The 21,746-nt window shown below is 39.9% G+C and overlaps 2 protein-coding genes across 2 annotated transcripts in view; both read left to right on the forward strand.

Moving 5' to 3' along the window:
• SPAG16 (sperm associated antigen 16) overlaps positions 1-21,746 on the forward strand; it is a 1,492,162-nt gene that overhangs the window by 979,116 nt on the left and 491,300 nt on the right. Inside the window, exon 14 of the mRNA XM_073633573.1 lies at positions 8,536-8,601. Within this exon, the coding sequence (XP_073489674.1) occupies positions 8,536-8,601 (66 nt within the window). The remainder of the gene's footprint in view (positions 1-8,535; positions 8,602-21,746) is intronic.
• LOC141147768 (large ribosomal subunit protein eL43-like) lies at positions 2,886-3,215 on the forward strand. The gene has a single exon (XM_073634948.1). It carries the CDS (start codon positions 2,922-2,924, stop codon positions 3,198-3,200), a length of 279 nt encoding a protein of 92 aa, XP_073491049.1. The 5' UTR covers positions 2,886-2,921; the 3' UTR covers positions 3,201-3,215.

Below are 21,746 nucleotides of genomic sequence, written 5' to 3' on the forward strand. Positions count from 1 at the left end.
TGCACAGCATTGCAGAGTATTGTGGGGGTGTTGCAGAGTATTGTGGGGGTGTTGCAGAGTATTGCACAGCATTGCAGAGTATTGTGGGGGTATTGCAGAGTATTGTGGGGGTATTGCAGAGTATTGTGGGGGTGTTGCAGAGTATTGCTCAGCATTGCAGTGTAGTGGGGATGGCTGAGCATGGATGGATGGATGCCTGGATGTCTCTGTGCAGCGCTGTGGGCACTACACATACAGCCCACAGCGCTGCAGACATCCATCCATCCCCCTCCCCGCTCACTGTGTACCGATCGGTACACAGGCGGGGAGGAGAGGGGGAGGAGAGGAACCGGCGTCATCAGATGACGCCGGTCTGTTTACATGTGATCGCGCCGTCAAATGATCACATGGTAAACGGCCGCGATCAGCGGCCATTTACCGGGATCCGTGATGCGCCGGGTCCTCTGGACCCGGCGGTCACGGATGTGTTCGGGTGCGCGCCCCAGGGGGCGCGCGAGAGGGGAATTCTGGGAGGACGTCATAGTACGTCCACCCAGAGTTATCCAACCGCCCTGCAGCCGTCATTCGGATAAACTGATACCTGTGAAAGGGCCCTTACTCTTTTTAAAAACCTTTTAAGTTAGCATCCTTCTCATCCTCATTTGCTTCTTCAGATGGATCTGTTCTTTCTGTTATTAATTCCTACATAAGGCAATGATTCAAGCAATTTTATCAGATTGATAGAGACATTCTTTTCCTTTCTGTCTTCTCTAAGTTAAAGACATCCAAGACATCCTGTTTGGTTACAGTGATGTTAAAGTCATCAATTTTCTTCACTATAGCTTTGTGAAATACGTATATGAAAATGGTTTTACCAGTTACATTTGTGATCCAAAAACCTTCCCAGAGAACAGCTAGATCCTGGAGCTCCATATTAACTACGTTGAAGTTAAATGATTCCTGGTTCATGACCTATCTCAGCCTGTTACTGAACATTACTGGAATAGCAGCACATTGATGGCCATTCCTTTACACTCCCCTGCTGTAAGCGTTGAAGCCCTTTATTGCTGTGCAAGGGTTACAGGAGGCACGTATAAATGATATATCTTTGCAATGTAAACCTAAATATAATGTAAATTAAATTCATAAATGTGTTAAAGTAGTATTAAACCCTCACATTTTTTAGTTTATCACATTCAGCACACTAAATTAAACTTTTCCCAGGAAACTATTAGTTACCCCTGTGCTTTCAGTTTACAACGTGCAATTCTGCTAGTCCCTGCTCTCTCAGCGCTGCTTCTTTGAACTTTTGGTTCTCACAGGAAAGAATTAAGATTGAACAGTGCAGTCTCAAGCCAGTCTATTAGCTTGGAGAAGGAAGGGAAAAGGAGGAGAGAGGAGAAGGAGAGCCACCCTTAAACAGAAAACCCAAGGCATCTGTCATAGCACCAGCTTGAAATGATATTAAAGGCTAAGGCTTCTATTTCCTTTTCCTAAAAAAAAAAGAGGTCTATACTTATACGTATCTGCTCTGTGCAAGGTTATTGAACAGAGCTACCCCCTTACCTCCTCTTTAGTGCCCCCCCCCCTCCCCGTGCTGTCCGCTCTTCAGCTTTGGAATTACCAGGATAGTTGTTAGGCAAGTTAGGTTTTGTCTATGCAGGTTGCAACAATGTGCACAAATGAAAGTTTGATTAAATATGTAAGGTTTTTTCATTGGATAAGCTGCCCACTGCTTGACTTAAATTCTGTGTAATGGTGTGCTTCATCTGAGCTGTAAAAGTCTTGTCTTATTCCCAGATCTTTATCTACCATCAGAGTTCTATCAAGCTTAAAATGATTTCTTCCTATAGATAAGACACTTCAGTAACTCAGTTGCTCTGAGTTTAGTCTCTTTCTTAATCCTACTTTTTTAAATTATGATTTCTTCAGGCCTAGTACTTTTGGGACTTTGTTCATTTTAGCTTTCAATTTTACCAGCCCACCCAAAGTGCTCATGTCTTTTGATTTTCTTTCTGTAGAGAATTTTACTTTAACCTGACAAGTTGTCTGTCAAAAGCTTGTATACAAATGTAATACAATGCTAAAGCCTGCATTGCACAAACTACATAAAATAATCTGCATTTCAGTCTATGTATTTATTGCAATGTATCATTCCTTACATAGTGGCTGCAGTTTTTCTTTTTTTAAAGATTTCTTCCCCTTTATTTTCACCTGATAATGCGGCTAGTAAGTCTGTTTTTTTCAAATTTCCTCAATAGACTACGCTGTTCAGCAAAAGTAGCTGTTAGAAGGTTGAGACGAGCCATTTACCACTGAAAGGGCTGTTTACAATGTTTAACTTTTATTGATTTAGAAAAGAAAATGTTCTTGTGTCTGCTTTTAAAAACGTTATCTGAAGTTAGGCTTTCACAAAACTGTTCTACTCAAGTCCACCTGTCAGAATCCAGTCCGGTCCACTCACAAAAAAAAAAACGAAAGGGAATCCACCCTCCTTCGTGTTGGCGGATTGGAACAGAGGGCAGTCAGGTGTAAACGGGCAGTGGAGTCTGTTTACACCTGGCCCACCCATCTCTGTGTCTACTCTACAGAACTTGAGCAGACATGTACTTGTCATCTGCCCACTCTGCTCTGATCAGCAAAGTCTACCCTGTGTGAAAAGGGCCTAATTTGTTAATCATTTATGTAAATTCCATCAAATCTACTAGTCCAGCTAACGCTTCCTTCTCCAGGCAATACTGTTGTCTATAGAAATAGTGTTAAGGATGGGGTGTATTGGGCTGTAAACATAGATAAACAAGTAAACATGTAACATGTAAACAAGATGCATCAAGTGAAAATATAGGTTAACCCCCATGGACTTTTGAGGCAGAAGATAGTATGAAAGTAAGTTTCTTTAAAAGGCAGTAACGCCGCCCTTTCCGCTCGGGTCCTAGAAGAAGATGGCCAAACGCACCAAGAAGGTCGGCATTGTGGGTAAATATGGGACCCGTTATGGTGCTTCCCTAAGGAAGATGGTCAAGAAAATTGAAATCAGCCAACACGCCAAGTACACCTGCTCCTTCTGTGGCAAGACCAAAATGAAGAGGAAGGCTGTAGGAATCTGGCCCTGTGGTTCTTGCATAAAAATTGTAGCCGGAAGAGCCTGGACCTACAACACCACCTCAGCCATCACCGTGAAATCCGCCATCAGAAGACTGAAGGGATTGAAAGGCCAATAGACCATCCATCCTTCTGAAGTTCTGCTCCTTGTCTGTTTTTCTGGACTGTTCTTTATTAAAGGATGTCTTGTTAAATTGGAAAAAAAAAAAAAGGCAGTAACGCCACTTTTTTTAATACAGTCATAAAAATGGGCAGTAAAAGCCACAGTAAAAAATAGAACATCTAAAACAAAATACAATAAAGATAATGTACACAATTCAAAAATCATTATATAATCTAACCTAATATTATCAAGCAGACCCAGGTACTGCCAGAGATGTACTGTGGTCAGTCCACATGGGCTTCTTTGATACGTCCCAACATGTTTTGGAATTATTATTGTTCCTTCTTCAGGAAAATTTTTCTGGGTAGCGTTTCCTTTTCTGGAATGCAAATGTGGTCACTAGTTATAATACAATAAAACTGTAAAAAAAAATGTAGAAACAATTCAATTTAATATAGTGTGTCAAAGTGTAAGAGCTGTTTTGATACTTACAATGAACAGTATACAATGCATAAATGATTTAACAAGCACATGGATCAATGGAAGATCCCAAAAATGAATCTGGAGTGCACAAGCCACCCGTCGGATGGGCAAACTTACTTTCATACTATTTTCTGCCTCAAAAGTCCATGCTGGTTAACCTATATTTGCACTTGATTCATATTTTTCTAGGCAATACTGCTGTCCAACAGTGTCTACATTGCTCCTCAATAGATAGAGAAGACAAGGAATAGGGTTAGACCGCGCTAGGGTGATATCAATTAATTAATCCTGTCCTGCTTCTATCTAATTGAGAAATCTCAACATGAAAGAAAGACAGTGCTGTGCCCGGGTGTATGTTAAACTAATCCATCCAAATAGGAAATGTAAACACAACACAATCCTATAAACTCACTCCAATCATTTCTAATGGGATAGTAGCAATTCTATTCTATCTATATATTATAATAAAAAGGGAAAATATATTGTGATGTGTGACCCCAGCAACAAGTGGTAAAAGCGTGGGTAACTAAACCCACATAGACATCCACTTAAATCTGTGTATACAGTGTGGACAGAAAGTATTCAGACCCCCTTAAATTTTTCACTCTTTGTTATATTGCAGCCATTTGCTAAAACCATTTAAGTTCATTTTTTTCCTCATTAAAGTACCCACAGCACCCCATATTGACAGAAAAACACAGAATTGTTGACATTTTTGCAGATTTATTAAAAAAGAAAAACTGAAATATCACATGGTCCTAAGTATTCAGACCCTTTGCTGTGACACTCATATATTTAACTCAGGTGCTGTCCATTTCTTCTGATCATCCTTGAGATGGTTCTACACCTTCATTTGAGAACAGCTGTGTTTGATTATATTGATTGGACTTGATTAGGAAAGCCGCACACCTGTCTATATAAGACCTTACAGCTAACAGTGCATGTCAGAGCAAATGAGAATCAGGTCAAAGGAACTGCCTGAAGAGCCTAGAGACAGAATTGTGGCAAGGCACAGATCTGGCCAAGGTTACAAAAACATTTCTGCTGCACTTAAGGTTCCTAAGAGCACAGTGGCCTCCATAATCCTTAAATGGAAGACGTTTGGGATGACCAGAACCCTTCCTAGAGCTGGCCGTCCGGCCAAACTGAGCTATCGGGGGAGAAGAGCCTTGGTGAGAGAGTTAAAGAAGAACCCAAAGATCACTGTGGCTGAGCTCCAGAGATGCTGTCAGGAGATGGGAGAAAGTTGTAAAAAGTCAACTATCACTGCAGCCCTCCACCGGTCAGGGCTTTATGGCAGAGTGGCCCGACGGAAGCCTCTCCTCAGTGCAGGACACATGAAAGCCCGCATGGAGTTTGCTAAAAAAACACCTGAAGGACTCCAAGATGGTGAGAAATAAGATTCTCTGGTCTGATGAGACCAAGATAGAACTTTTTGGCCTTAATTCTAAGCGGTATGTGTGGAGAAAACCAGGCACTGCTCATCACCTGTCCAATACAGTCCCAAAAGTGAAGCATGGTGGTGGCAGCATCATGCTGTGGGGATGTTTTTAAGCTGCAGGGACAAGAAGGCTGGTTGCAATCGAGGGAAAGATGAATTCATCCAAGTACAGGGATATCCTGGACTAAAACCTTCTCCAGAGTGCTCAGGACCTCAGACTGAGCCGAAGGTTTACCTTCCAACAAGACAATGACCCTAAGCACACAGCTAAAATAAGGAAGGAGTGGCTTCACAACAATTCCGTGACTGTTCTTGAATGGCCCAGCCAGAGCCCTGACTTAAACCCAATTGAGCATCTCTGAAGAGACCTAAAAATGGCTGTCCACCAACGTTTACCATCCAACCTGACAGAACTGGAGAGAATCTGCAAGGAGGAATGGCAAAGGATCCCCAAATCCAGGTGTGAAAAACTTATTGCATCTTTCCCAAAAAGATTCATGGCTGTATTAGATCAAAAGAGTGCTTCACTAAATACTGAGCAAAGGGTCTGAATACTTAGGACCATGTGACACTTCAGTTTTTCTTTTTTAATAAATCTGCAAAAATGTCACCAATTCTGTGTTTTTCTGCCAATATGGGGTGCTGTGTGTACATTAATGAGGAAAAAAATGAACTTTAATGATTTTAGCAAATGGCTGCACTATAACAAAGAGTGAAAAATTTAAAGGGGTCTGAATACTTTCTGCCCCAACATTATCTATATTCAACCAAAGAACAAAAACAGAAACAAGTTTCAAAGTCCATAAAGTGTCCCAAAAATATAGTGCCAAAAAATTATTAATTATCAAAAAATATACATTCGATGAACATGTGTATCAAAAAAAAGAGAAAGTTCAGCAAAAATTTTGTTCACTCCCACAAGTGTAAATAAATTCTTCATGTAATATATCCTCCACCGTTTATGATCTAAATTACTCACCAATGTAAGTGGCTGGTGATAGCGGGGTGCAATATTCTGCAGATCCATGATGGACGGTCTCAGATCTCTTTAGTTTCAGATAATCTTGACATCCAGCAGGTGATTTATTTTCTTAAGCAAGGTGTAATGGTCTACAAAGCCAGTCCCAACCTCCATGTTTACCCCACATTCTCCCCACATTTAAGGGAGAATATGTGTTTGCTGGTTTCTTATCACCAGCCACTTACATCGGTGAGTGATTTCGATCATAAGCGGTAGAGGATATATTACATGAAGAATTTATTTACACTTGTGTGAGCTAACTAAATTTTTGAACTTTTTCTTTCTTTTTTTATTTTATTTTATACACGTTAATATAATATATTTTTTGACACTTAATTTTTGACACTATATTTTTGGGACACTTTATGAATCTTGTTTCTGTTTTTGTTCTTTGGTTGAATATAGAAATACACAGATTTAAGTGGATGTGGTTTAAGTTATCCACTCTTTTAGCACTTGTTGGTATGGTCACACATCACAATATATTTTCACTTTTTATTATAATATATAGATAGAATTGTTACTATCACATTAGAAATTATTAGAGAGAGATTATAGGATTGTGTTGTGTTTACATTTCCTATTTGAATGGATTCGTTTAACATACACCTGGGCACAGCGCTGTCTTTCTTTCACTTTTTTCAGAGAAGACACCCTAAAAGAGGACACTAAGTAGGTCAAACCATGGATTGGTAGGCTGTAATACATTACATTTACTGCCGGTTCACACAGGGGTAACACGACTTGCAGGTCGACTTACCGAGGCGACCTGCACACGACTTCAGCGGCGACTTGCAAAACTACTTCTGTATAGAAGACAATGCAAGTCGCCTGCAGTCGCCCCAAAAATAGTACAGGAACCTTTTTCTGAGTCGGAACGACTTGCGTCGCTCCTATTAGAACGGTTCCATTGTACAGAACAGGACGCGACTTGTCAGGAGGCTTAGTCGCCTGACAAGTCACCCCTGTGTGAACCGGGGCTTATGGTTTGGGGTTTAGATACATTTTAAGGACGCACCTGTCTATCTACCTGACTTGATGCCAATGATCGGAAGCAGCAGAGGAAAAAGGAACGAAGCCTATTTGTAATGTGTTTGAGGTTAGTTCTATAGTATACATCAAACATCTGCGTTGGATCCAAAATTGGTTTGTGAAACCAAGCAGTTTTAGGATGCCCATACAATCTGACTATTTGAAGTGGTTCTTTTAATTGGATAACCATGCGTGAGAGCCAAAACCATTTTTTCTTTTTGTAGAAAAAAGTCAAAAGTATTTTCCTGCCCGTGAATGGCATTCACACTTTGGCTGAGAAGGAAGGCTGCTGTGGCCTACCATAACATGCCCTGCACATGTAAGAACAGACTGCAGGTTGTTCCCAGTGAGACTTGACTATTATAACCTTTAACTTTAGTAACAATAATTTATTTTAGGTGATAGATTAGGATATTCATATTTAGCTTTTTCAGAAAAAATATTTTAAAAGTCATGCCTACTACTAAGGTGATAAAGGCAACCCTTAAAACACTGTCCCAGCCCTGCACAAAGGTGACACAAAACATCATACAGTGGCTGTACTCAGTCTCTAACCTGCAAGAAGGCAAGAATTCTCCTTTAGCACAGTCTTCAAGCTTACTGTCTCCAGATTACACCCATTAATCAGATCAAATGTCAGTTTACAGCTTAATCCATTTCCTATTTTCCCCGAATGCTGGGCACTGGTGCTACTTTTGCACTGCAACCAAACTTTCCTGGTCTCTGGTCCTACTCTTGGCTCAAACACACTCTAATACCATACCAAACCTTCTCCAACACTTGCTTTGCTACCACACTGCCAGCATCACACATGTTGTCTGTGCACCAAATACATGGTCCAACACTCCCCTTTCAAAAGTCTTCTGTCATCTAGTCATGCTCTGAGAATCACCTCTTCAAGCCAGAGGGGCCCCAGTGATATACCTTGCACAGATATTCCACTATAATGAAATCTACAATCGAACAAAGGGGTCTAATTAAAACATTAACATATACATAATGGATCATTCCTTCCAGTTATATGTGTGCTTTTCCTGGAGGATAGTTTTATTTGTTGTTTTAAAAGTACAGCATACAGGGATCTAAACGCTTCTTACTGGCAGCAATGTAAAGAAAAACTATGTGTCAATAAATCTACAAATATGACTAGACAGTATAAACCAACAGTGCACTATAAAAAGCTAACCTGGTTTTAACAACATATTCAGTCTTACTTTTATATAACCCTGTACAGGGCTTAAAAGTGTCTGCTGTATTGTACCTTGCAGTACTGAACAATAATATAACAGACAGAAAGTAATTATGACAATGTGTCCTTGAGTTAGCGGTTCATTATGCAAAAAGATCTGATAAATTTACCATCTTGTTTTTCAGGGTGTGTGTGCTCAGACCTTCTATGGTCACCTCCATTCGTGTAATTGTGCCACATTTAACATGAAGGTAAGTAGGAGAAAATGTGTATTTAAAGAGATCCTGTTACCACCTGCAATGCTGACAAGTAAACAAAGGCAGGGCCCCTGCATTGGGAGTACTTACAAAAGCACTGCCTACCGCAACAAATTGAAATTCCTAATCAAAGATATTCATGTTGTAGTTCTGCTGCAAAACCAACACTTTTGGGAATGTCAGAGTGAGATACTACTGGGCTTGCTGCAATATCCCTCCCCTACAGACCATATGTACAAAAATGATTAACGCTTAAAGACTTTGGGTTGTTGGGGAGTTATTAAAACTGTAGAGTGCAAAATCTGATGCAGCTGTGCATGGTAGCCAATCAGCTTCTAATTTTAATTTGTTCAATTAAGCTTTGACAAAAAAATGGACGCCAATATGTTTCTATGCAGAGCTGCACCAGATTGTGCACTCTCCAGTTTTAGTAAATCAACCCCATTGCATTGCAAACAATAATAGTGATCTCACTGTTCAGCAGTTTTCAGTGCCGGTCTTTGAAGATTCTTTGTACCTGGACACTGCCTGTCTTTGAATGCAAACTTAAAGTTGGTGTCAATTACCTCCAGTTTTGTTATCTGTGAACTAATTGTAATATTTTAATAGCACGCATTTTCAGATTGCAAAGGCAGACAAATGGCAGACATATTTCCTTATTAAGCAATTCATCTTTTTGGTTCAGCAATTAAATTTTCTGTGTCACCTGTCCACCTGCAGCTTCCTTATTGGAAAGCGTGTCAGCATTATCACTTTTGTTCAGTGAGCAGCAATTGTTCCACACATCTCAACATGGAGCAGTGAAGTAGTAAAGCCTACCTAGGAATTAGCAGGGCTAAACTAGAAAGTTGTCAAGTGATTGTCTGGATCAGCAGAGGTGTGTGTATCACGAGAATGGCTTGCCAAAATCCCAGGCATATACAATATGTATCTCAACTGTGTATGCAGTTGCTTGCCAGGAGTTTTACTCCTTCATGATCTAACAGGCATTACAGTATTTTACAATAGGCAGAGTTAATTTAAATCAAACCAGTCTTTCTTGCATTCAAGACAACGCAAAAGCCTTGCTATAAAGCCCAACTGCAAATAACACCTGCATGAAAACTGAAAGTGTTGAAGATGTAAAGTGATTCCAACATGCCCCCTGCCTTCTCAGAGCTACAGCACTGCTTTTAGCAAAGTTCACATTCTTTGCTGATTTTCTTTGAATGGTACCCATATGTACCTTGCCAACATAATTTCAATGAAGCACACTGCAATACATGCTAATGCACTACCTTGCTTTGTGGTGCTCCATGCTACTAAAAATACATAACAGCAAAGGGGTTCCCCTAGTGGTGGACTTTTCAGGCACATGTAGCAATCATAAAGGAGGTATACTTGGTACAAATATAATGTATTGAATTAACATAATAAAATATGACAACAACTGTTGTTAGGAATGTAAATCCATCAGTATTACAATCGTGTATATACAGAGTTTCCAAGCGGTACTTTTTCACCCGGCGCGTTTCGGAGTCAATTAAACTCCTTCCTCAGGGGTAGTGTATGCTTTAAATGGTTATTAAACACTGTATTGGCTGATTTGACATTCCATAAAATTTGCAATTAAAAACAGCGACAGTGACAAAGTCTGTCTGCCCAGTATGCTCTTGGATCCAATATGAACAAACATCTATATGTTGGAGATGATGTAAACAGGTAGAAGTGGGTTTTTTACTCCACCAAGAGTATATATATGTTGTTCTCTTCAAAAAGAAAAGAAAAGCCCAAGAAATATGGGCGTAAACTAAATGCTTGAGGCTCCACTGAGGCCGAGAGACAAATCCTGAAGGTGGCTCAAGAGTTGATGTTCTTAGGTGTATCTTTTGATAGATGACATGAGAGTGAATTGGATCAAGTAGCTGTTCAGGCCGGTAAAATCCTGCAACGCCAACTCTTGAGCCACCTTCAGGATTTGCCTCTCGGCCTCAGTGGAGCCTTAAGCATCATACTATATGGCTGCCATGTCAAACTACAACTCCCATGATTCTTAGCGATCTGCATAGAAGTCTATAGGCTGGCTTGGCTTTAGCTCTCCCCTTGCTGGCCAGAGAGGAGTGATGCAGGATAACATCAGTATCTCAGTAGAGGGAGAGAAGAATACAAGGCAATGCCTCCTTCTCCATATTTCTGTAGCCCAGCATCCTGGCTACAAATGTTAACTATAAACTAGAGATTTCATTCAGTTCTGATGGGTGATTCATGCCTCAGCTATGATCAAGACTTTATTCAGTTGGTCAGGGAGCAATAGCATAGCTGCTTCCTTCTTTGCAACTTTGTGTGTTTTTCTCAAATACATGACTGTGAGCTCACATTCCACATCCCTTCATTTCCTTCCAACATCACTTCCTGTTTAACCAGCCTTTTTGAAAAGGTTCATTAGCATTTAAATAGATAATGTCCAATTAATTGCTGCAACACAATTAACCCTTTTAAATTCCAGATGTGAGCTTGTGGTATTGGTGGTCCATATTTACTGTGTAAAAAAAGTCACTAAAATGGATTTAGCAACAGAGCTGACTTAATGCAATGCATGTTAATGCACTGCAATGGTGTGAATCCATCCTTGACTTTGTTTGCAATATAGCATATTTTTCATTTTAATGGAATATTTACAAAGGGTCATAAAAGGTTATTCCAAGAAAAAATGAACCGATTGCATATACACAGTTTCTGTTCTACATAATGGATTACCCTAAATAATCTAATGTGCAAATAATTAGTGCTGGAATTCATTTTAAAAAAGACCAATCACAACATCATGATACATAAATTATAAAGAAAACATGCAATTAGATTGTAAGTGCCTGCTTTGCACAAAAACACAGTGTGATATTTTAGCCCAGTGTAAAGCCGGGTACACAATTACTGAAAATCGTTCTTTATTTAAAATGTAAGTTTTTTTCCTTAAACTTCCCTCCTAAATTTGAGGTGCATGTTATTCACCGATAAATACGGTAATTGCTGCCACCCTCCAATGGAAACCCAATACAGATTCTCTCCAGTCTGAGGATTGGACGATGTATTGTCTTTAACTACTAGAAAATTTAGATTAAAAAATGTGAAAATAAAATTTAATAAATAGAAAACCTCCGTATACATAATAATATACCCACAGTTGACCCAGAGGAAGGCAAGAAGTTATATAAAGCATGGTCCAATTTGCTCCAACAGAGTTAAAAATAATAAAAAAATAAAGTTATTTTCTGATGAATTGGATTCATGGATCAATAATGTCTGGTGCTACCTATAAATGTTCAAATCCAGGTATATTTTGTGCATTTAGGATTGCAACTTCTTTTAAAACAATATACTGAGCTAAAAAACTATTTTATGAGGGAGTCTGTTCCACAAATGAAAAAAGTTCTAGTATTTTTTTAGTTCCAAGTGATCCTGAAATTTTCTAATCACAATAAGGCCTCTTTCACACGATCGGACCATTCCGGTCCGCCTGTCAGTTTTGACAGCGGACGTGAACGGGCGCTCCATGTTAGCCTATGGAGCGATGGATGTTAGCGGAGACATGTCCGCTGACATCCGACCCGGTCCAATCCTCTAAAAGCAGATGGATGCCTCTACATTCGGATCCGTCGCTGGCGGTTTGGGTGAGATCTGATGAAAACGAACATGCTGTTCGTTTTCATCCGATCCCTCCATAGGCAGCAGCGGCGCCAGACAAGCCCCTCCCCGCTCAGTGAGCAGAGAGGGACCTGTCATCCACCGTCTCAGCGGAGATCAATGAAGAGATCTCCCGCTGAGCCAGCGGACCGAGGCGGGCTCTGTGGAAGCGGAGTCCACCTCGTGTGAAAGGGGCCTAAAGCAAGAAACCATCACACAACACCTTTTATATCAAGTGTAGATAGCAATGTTAGTGTCTTGTGCATCTACTTTGAAAACATTTTTCTTCTTCCATATTATACATAAAATGGGGGAATGTGTTTTTATCATGTATTCATTTTTTCCAGAATTTTGTTGATAAATGTACAGATATATAAATCTACAGATTATCAAATACCACCGTTTCTTGTTGGCTTTAGATTTTTCCTGGAATTCATGACACACAAAAGAAGTACAAGTAGTCATGACTTTTGTAACTTTTTTGAGTATTTTTTGGATGGACCGATGAACTGGCTTAGAGAAGCCTACAAAGTAGGTTCTATTGTCTTTAAACTTTGCAACTATATGCAAGGGGATATCATTAAAGTGTTACTAAACCCAGAACTTGCATTCACTATATCTGGTCTCCCACAGTACACAGAATATGGAAATGCAATTATTTTAGTAAATATAAACTGCTAAATACCTTTTCTCATCAGCAGTATATAGCAGCCTTGTGACTTCTATCAGTTCCTAGTAAACCTTGTAGGAGGAGGAGTTTTCATTCTCCCCTGATCCTCTGTCTAGACAGTGCTGATTGGCCCTGTGCTGATCACATGCACACTTACAAGAAAAAAAAAAAAACTCTCTAGCAATACACACCAAACTGAGCATGCACAGCCTGTCCCCTGACTCTGTAAATATCAGGTTATTTTTTTGAGACAGTGGAAGAGAAGGAGGATCAGAGAGACAGGATCAAACAGCCTTTATACACAATGCAAACGATTAACCCCTTAGGGTCCACAGTGAGTATAGCAAGCATGCTTTACTGTATATACAGACTGATTTTATGGTTGTGGGTTCAATAACACTTTAAGACTGAATAACACCCATGCGCAACTGCAAAAGCAGCGCATTTTCTGCGGTTTGGGAAAATCTGGGATTTTGCAAGTGTTACCGCACTGCATCTGGTGTGAACAAGCCCCAAAATATAGTCTGTGAGGCAGAGTTCAGTGATCTTAGGTTGTAACTCCCCCCCCCCCATGTCCCCCCTCCTAGCATGTATCCTCCCCCCCATCCCCCTACTGAGCACAAACCCCCCAAATTCCTCTTCCTAGCATAAACCCTGCAAATCCCTACTCCAAGCACAAACCACCTAATTCCTCCTCCTAGCACCCCCCTGATCCCCCTTCCCAACACAAGCTTGGTGATCCCAAGTCCCCTCTCCTTTCTAGCACAACCCCCCTCTTAGCACAAACCCACCAGATCCCCCCCTCCAACACAAGTCCCCCCAAATTCCTCCTCCCAGCCTAACCCCTCCAAATCCCCCAATCTAACACAAATCCCCTGCTCCCAGAGCCCCACTTCTAGTACAAACTCTGCTCCCAACCCTCCCCCCAACACAAATCCCGTCTGCTGCCTGCACTGCCTGTAATGGAGCAGTGTATGGAGGAGATAGGAGGTAATAATTAAACCCTGCACACTGAGATGTGAGTACAAACCTGTGGAAACTCCTGTGCACAGAGGAGGGTGAGAGCACACCCTGCACCTTCTCCCAGCTTCCACCTCCTTCCTCCTGTTATGTGTACTATTGCAGTTAAAACAGAAAGCTATTTGCGACCTCACATGTCCTTAACAACCAATTAAGTCATCGGTTGGTAGGACGCGGGTGGGCGGCCCACATAGCTTTCTGTTTTGCCAGCAATAGTACACATAACAGTAGGGAGGAGGAGAGCCGGGGGGAGGTGCAGGGTGTGCTCTCTCTCTCTCCTTTCTGTAGACAGAAGCTTACATACTGTAGGGTTGCACACAGACCGGGATGTTGCCAAGGCACCACAGTTGAAAAACACTGTAATAGATTATTGACACCAAAAGTATTGAAGCTGGAAGATTATCATATCAACCAGTCAACTTGCACTTTGAGTGAGGAGGTCAGCGATGGCAGGCCTCATATTTATTTCATGACACGTTTTCTTTAAAGATGATAAAATTGGTTAACATTTTAATTTTATTCTTGTGTTCTCTACATGTGCCAGTCTGATTTACTTACTCTTAAGAGATGTACCTACTTTTCAGATGAAATGTACAGGGAGTCATTCATAGCAGAGAACATGTGAGGGAATGGATGTGGTCCTTAGGGGGAAGGGAGAGAAAAAGATGGGGGAATGAGGGTTGAGGGAGAGGCTGTTAATGAGGGGGGGGGGGTTGGGGGGAACCAAACATTCTTGTTCAGTGAAGAGGTATAAAAACTAATGATCACATTTAAAATGCAGTGACCTTTAGCTACTATACAGAGATTAAGGCCAGACTCCTGTTAATCAGATGAAATAAATATAAGGAAACTGTTTTACCTGCCAAAGGATTTGTATTTCTGTTTATTCAGTTCTGAAATGGGCACAGCTCTGTCACAAAGCATAGCCTTGCCTGAAAAGGACAGAGATTTGCTGCAGTTAGCTGATGCTTGAAGGTCTGGTCCATTTTCCAGCCTGTGACTGGAGAAGCAGTAGACTGATGGGCTCATCCTTTTGTCCTATCAGCAGGTCCTTTGTAAGCACATGTGTCCCACAAGACAACTGATTGGCCTTTTGTGCTGCTTCTCCCTCTCCAAGCCTGAGCTCTGATGTACAGTATAGGGAAAGCCAAGAAGCTCAAACCAAATAAGATTCAGGTACTCTCATTGCATAGCTGTTATTTTAAACAAGCACTTTACTGTTTGTCTAAAAACATGTGCTTTTGAAATTCTGAGATATTTTGGTGAAAATAAATTGGTTAAAAAAAAGATTGCTGAATTCATTATGCTGGGTGATGAGGAAGGGGCTTGTGAATATATAATTACAGCCATGTGAATTAATTCAGCACAGCAGGCAGCCAAGCCGGCTGAACCTTTAATATAAATATGTTCATTTTCAAATCAACACAGCAGGTTCCTCTCTGGCTTTGTTGCATATTTCACTAATGTAAAGATGTGCACGTCCTTACTGAAAATTTCATGGCCATCTTTCAAACATCTGTTATGCACAATGGAAGCAGACATGGAAACTATTTCCCCAATCTGTGTACTATCAAAGGACTGTGATAAGCTCTAGACAACATTGTGCAAATTAAAGAGAAATGTTAGGGCTGCAGGGTAATGAAAATGGATTAATGCTGTATGTTTGATGCATTGGATTTTACACAGTTATTTCTGCTTGTGAAATAATTGAAATACTGTTACCATTTGTGAAATGAAGCTAGTGAGCCATGAAGATGTATTGCTGAAATAAATTAGACAAAAAGCCAATTTAGTGGATAGGTAAGGTCTTGCAACAGCCTTGGTAAGACCACAACATAAACATATAAGCTTAGAATGCTAAACAACGATCAAAATGTAAAAAAAAAAAGCAGGGTCAGCGTTAAAGTGATTATAAAGTCTAATTTTTTTCTATATAAATAACAAACATGTTATACTTACCTGTGCAGTGGATTTGCATAGTGCAACCTAGATTCTTCTCTTCTCGGGTCCCTCTTCTGTGCTCCTGGCCCCTCCCTCCTGTTGAGTGCCCAAGCTGGGCTGCAGCTCTGTGTGTCCATTCAGAAATGGAGCTGCGTTTCGGCCTCGCTCCCCTCTCTCTCCTAATTGGCTAACTGACTTTGACAGCAGTGGGAGCCAATCAATGCTGTATCCTGGCCTAGGCCAACAAGGCCCAGGCCTAGGGCAGCACTTTGCAGGGGGACAGCACGGAAAGAGTCCTCCCTGGCTTGCGTTACATTGTTAATGTAGCACCAGTCTTATATGGCGGACTGGGCTGAGAGGCAAATTAGTTTAGCACCCCCATAAAGCGGCCTCACTGCTTCCGGTATGCGGTCGGCTGGCATTCTGCAACTGGGGGGGGGGTGCTTCTAATTTTGTCTGTCCTCTCATCCTGGACCACAAACCTTCCTCAGTGTGCTATATGTTTTCTGCTGCACCATTGGCATGGTTATATCTTCTTAGTCCTCTCCTTATAAAATTATCAGAAATTTGTGCTTAAAGTAGAACTATAGGCAACACTTTTTTTTTCATTTTGGATAGAGTAAGGGAGGGTTATAACCCCTGTCTGTTTATTTTTTTTACCAACCCTGTCCCATTACAGAGATTTCCTTTCACTTCCTGCCCCACAGCCAAACAGGAAGTGATAGGAAATCTATGCAAATTAAGGGAATCCGTTGTCCACCCCCCTCCCCCACAGGCCTTCAGAACTAGTGTCCCCACGTGGAAATTTCAGGGCAGGTCTTAAACGGCAAGGGGTGTGGCTCTGACAGGAAGGGGTGGATCATATTTAAATTAGGGGGTCATGAGTTTAGTCAGGCCTAGGGCAGCACAAAACCTAAATACGCTACTGGAGCCAATGGTGCCACTGCTGTGTCTCAGCTAATCAGGAGGGAGAGTCCTGGATGGTCAACAAACGTGGACATGGCTCGACAGATATGGGTCTTGGGTAAGTATGAGGGGGCTGCTGCACACAGAAGGCTTTTTATCTTAATGCATTGCATTAAGATAAAAAACCTTCTGACTTTACAACTCTAACTAATTCCCTTGCTTAAAGGATAACTCCACTTTCATGGGGGGAAAAAATAGCAAATCAATAAAAAAATAATATAGCGTATACAATTGTGACATAAGTCATAGTGTAATTGAAAGTTATTAAAAATTACCTTTCTTTTTCAATCTGCAGCCGCTGTAATTTTCTGAAAATGCAATATGGCTACCTGGAAGTGTTCTGTACATAGAATGTGTACAGAATGCCCCCCAGAAACATAATTTCCTGCTTGTGTGATTGGCTTACTGATTTTCCCAGAAATCTGCACTAAGATGCAAGTCAGATTTCAGGCGTCTCCTGCAACAAAAATGTCATTTTTGGTGACCTACTCCCAATAGGAAATCACGTCTAAAGGGATGCAGGTCCAGCAGGTTTCCTCATTTGAGGCAAGCAGGTGCTGCAGCTGATCGATAATTATGAAACCACTCCCATTAGAGTCATTTTCCTACATGGCCACAGACAAACACACAGGGATTTCATCAAAATAACAAAATGTAGGAATCTGCAACAAAGTTTATTAAACGCTTTGTAATATATATATTATGTTTTTTCTCAACAAAAGTGGAGTTACTCTTTAAAGTGGATCTTCACCTAAACATTAACTTAAATCATACCCAATAAGTCAGCCCCCTAACTATAAAAGGGGGTATGTGTGGCACAGAGCATCCATTGTGTCAATGTAAAATCTGCTGTAGAGGAAGGATAAAGGAAGTCGATAACTTCATGGGGAGAGATTAGAGTCAGGTAGAAAAACTGCACTTTAATTCTGATCCCTAGCTCTATGTGTATTTTGCAATTTTTTGTTTTTTATGATTGGGGCTTTTTTGCTTTTACTTTTATTTTGTGATGATTTGAGGTCAGCCTTTACTTTTAGCTGCTGCCCATAGCAAACTTTTTTTGTTCGTTTTAAGTTTCAGGAAGTGGTATTAGTGTGCACGGAAACCAGCTATCAATCACCCTCACTGCACCCCTCTATCCCTATAGCTAAAATTAAAGGCATACATGGATTTAAGGTATAAAAGGAAAATAGCCGCACACCCTCAGGAGCTTAAACGATGAAATATTCTTTATTCACATATGCCAGAGGTAGATAGGATACACAGGATAAGGTAGACGCGTTTCACACAAGTTCACCATGCATGTTCACTACCAATACATGGCTCTGACCTATTATGCGTGATTAAATCTGTCTTGGTGCTGGTCAATTTTAGACTGCTGTCTCCTTTGCAGTACCTTAATTCTTGTAGAAAAGCCCCAGCCTGTGCTCTTTGTCTCTAGTAAATTCAGGTCTAGGCTTGCTAATTGAAATTGTCTTCCTGCAAGAAAATTTACACTGCTGTGTCATCTGTGGTTCTATTCATTCACATGTTTGTACTCCTTTTGGGGTTGACTTAGTAAGGGATTATAGGCTGTTCAATTGTCGAAGTGAATTTTTTCTTAGTTTAGCAAATGAGATAAATCTGTACTGACTTCAATTATCCAATCATGCCCAAGCAAAAATCCTGTTGCATGTGATTGGGTAGCCTTTGCAAAGAATTCTCACCATATTTATTAGGTTCACTAAGCTAAGTGAGCTAATTAAAATGTCCTCCTGCTGGCCATTTTTACACTGCTTTATCATCTGCAGTCTGTTAATACTTAAAAGAGAAGTATGGTTTTTCCTTGTCAAAAGAAGTTTATTGAGTATACAATATTATAAAGATACATAAAGTAAGTTTACAAGGATCTATAAAGTAAGCTCATTGTTTTACAGTAGGGATTATATAGGTAAATATCATGAAATTTCAAATATTAAACATTGGGTTCACGTAAACCTAAATTAAAGATATATATCATTTCTTTAGTTACTTTTGTAGGTATTTAAATGATTTATACCTACTATATATATTGTTTACAGGTAGAGTGTATATAGGTCAAATAAATTCTGATAATGAGCTTTAATCGTAAGGTGGAGAAAAGGAAAGAGAAAGAAGAAAAAGGGTAGAAAGGCAGAGGTATGGTCCACAAGGTTGTCCCGCTCGTCAGTTTATTATTCTTTTTAGTTCTCTTTGAAGCCTTAGAATGGGTGTCTCTGTAAGTCATTTAATCTGTTACCATGGCAACAGGACAGAGTCATTGAAATTTGACAGGAATTGTTGTTTTATCCAAGGATGCCAAAGTTTTTCAAATTTTGGAATTTGATTTTGATCCATGGTTACCATCTTAGCATGGGACATTGTATTATTCATTCTGTGAATTGTTTCTGCTAGTACCAACGTAGGAGATTTCCATGCTTTGGCCACTGTTTGTTTTGCAGCCGTTGTTAGTTGGATCATAAGTTTGAATTGAGAGAGTGTTAACCATTCCGGTTTTAGATTAAGTAAAGTTATATATGGATCTGGTTGTATTATTTTTTTAAATATTTTAGATGCAATCACGAAGACTTCCTTCCAGAAGGTTTGGATTACTGGGCACGTCCACCATATGTGTAAATGTGTGCCTATTTCTGGGCATCCTCGAAAACAAAGAGCTGAGGTATTAGGTGAATATTTTGCCACTCTAGCGGGTACAAGGTACCAGCGAGTTAGGACTTTATAATTTGTCTCCAGTGCTAAGATGTTGGGTAAGGATGACTTGTGAGCCATATGTTAGACCAGTCCGTGTCTTCTAAAGTTCGTCCCAGGTCCTCCTCCCACCTCTGAACGTAAGAGGGTCTATTAAGATTTACTACTCCATATAATTGATTATAAAGTGATGAAATTGTACCTTTAGCAAATGGATCTTTTGTACAGATTGATTCAAAAATGGATAATTGGGATAATGGTGTATCCCCCTTTAGGAATGGTGTATAGAAATTTTTGATTTGGAGATATCTAAATATCTCAGAGTTTGGTAGATCATATTTTTCTCTAAGCGATGGGAATGAAAGGAATGATTTAGATGCTATGAAGTCATTTAGTGTCTGAATGCCTGATGTTGTCCAAGCTTTAAAAGAATTTGGGTAGATCCATGCCGGATAAAAGGCCGGATTTCTGATAAAAGAAAGGAGAGGATTGTGTGGAGATTGTAACTGATATTTGGTTTTTAGTTTATCCCAGAGAGATAAGAAGTGTTTAGTTATGGGATTATGAATTTTAAAGCGGTCTTTAGGATCAAGCCATAACAAGTTTGATATTAATAGAGGGTCATTTTCTGAAGCCTCTATAAATACCCATAATGGGATTTCCTGTTTTGCATGGTATTTGGACAGACTGGCCAAATGTGCTGCTCTGTAGTAGTTAGTAAAATTAGGGTATCCCAGGCCTCCTTTATTTTTGGGAAGATGTAGTGTGTGTATAGGTATACGTGGTTTAGAAGAGCCCCATATAAATGAAGTTGCTCTTTTTTGTACTATTCTCAAAAAATAGGAAGGAATTGGAATACTGAGGACTCTGAATAGATAAAGCAATTTGGGTAGAATAGTCATTTTGATTGCATTAATCTTCCCTATCCAGGATAAAGGAAGTTGCGACCATTGTTTTATTAGATTTGTGATCTGTCTTAATACAGGAGGATAATTGGTTGAGAATAAGTCAGAATGAGATGCTGTTAAATGAATTCCAAGATATGGGATTGATTTTTCTGCCCATGTGAATGGGAGTGCAGCCCTAGCCGGGATCAATTCCATGTTTGTGAGCGAAATATTAAGCACTAGGCATTTCTTAGGATTAATCATAAGGCCGGATAGGGCTGCAAATCCATCAAGAGCTGGTATTAAGTTAGGACCAGAGACCTGTTGTGATGATAGAAAAAGTAATATATCGTCTGCAAATATACATAATTTGTGTGTAATACCTCCTACTTCAATGCCAGTTATAGTTTGGTTTGTTCTGATGTATTGGGCCATGGGTTCGAGTATAAGGGCAAATAATAAGGGAGATAATGGGCAACCCTGTCGGGTACCTCTTTCGATATTAAAGGCATCAGATTTGTATCCAGCGTATTTTATATAGGCTTTGGGTTTATTATATAATGCTTTGATCCATGTTAAAAAGCGGGGTCCAAAACCCCATTTTTGTAATGAATATTGCATATATTGCCAGGATACTGTGTCAAATGCCCTCTTAATATCGAGAGATAGAAAACATAAAGGGATTTTCCATTTTTTAGCAATATGTGCCAATAGCACTGCCCTGCGTATATTATCGCCTGCCTGTCTATTTGGCATGAAGCCTACTTGATCTCTATGTATTAATTTTCCAATAATGCTATTGAGGCGTTTTGCTATTATTTTTGCTAATAATTTAATATCAAGGTTTATAGGCTGATAATTCACACAGGAAGTATCATCAGAAAGGGGTTTTGGGATCATACAAACAATTGCCATTATTGTTTCTTGCCAAAAAGTATGTCCTTCTAGAAGTTTGTTAAAAGTTTCAGTGAGAATGGGAGAGAGTATTTCTGAGAATGTTTTATAGTATAAAGCCGAGTAGCCATCTGGGCCTGGTCTTTTGTTAAGTTTTAGGTCTTTTATGGTGTTAGCAACTTCATCTATAGTTATAGGCTCATCCAAACTGCTTTTTTAATTCTGAGACAACTCAGGTAAGGTTATTTTTAAGAAGAAGGATTCAGCTTCTGTAGGATTAAATTCATTGTTTGTCTTGTATAAAGTTGCGAGATGTGAGTGAAATTTATGGACTATTTTAACTGGATTACAAGTGTAAACATTTTTTGATAATTTTAAACGTATTGGTTTGAAAGATT

The sequence above is a fragment of the Aquarana catesbeiana genome, linkage group LG06 (assembly GCF_042186555.1).
Source record: "Aquarana catesbeiana isolate 2022-GZ linkage group LG06, ASM4218655v1, whole genome shotgun sequence".
Taxonomy (NCBI): Eukaryota; Metazoa; Chordata; class Amphibia; order Anura; family Ranidae; genus Aquarana; species Aquarana catesbeiana.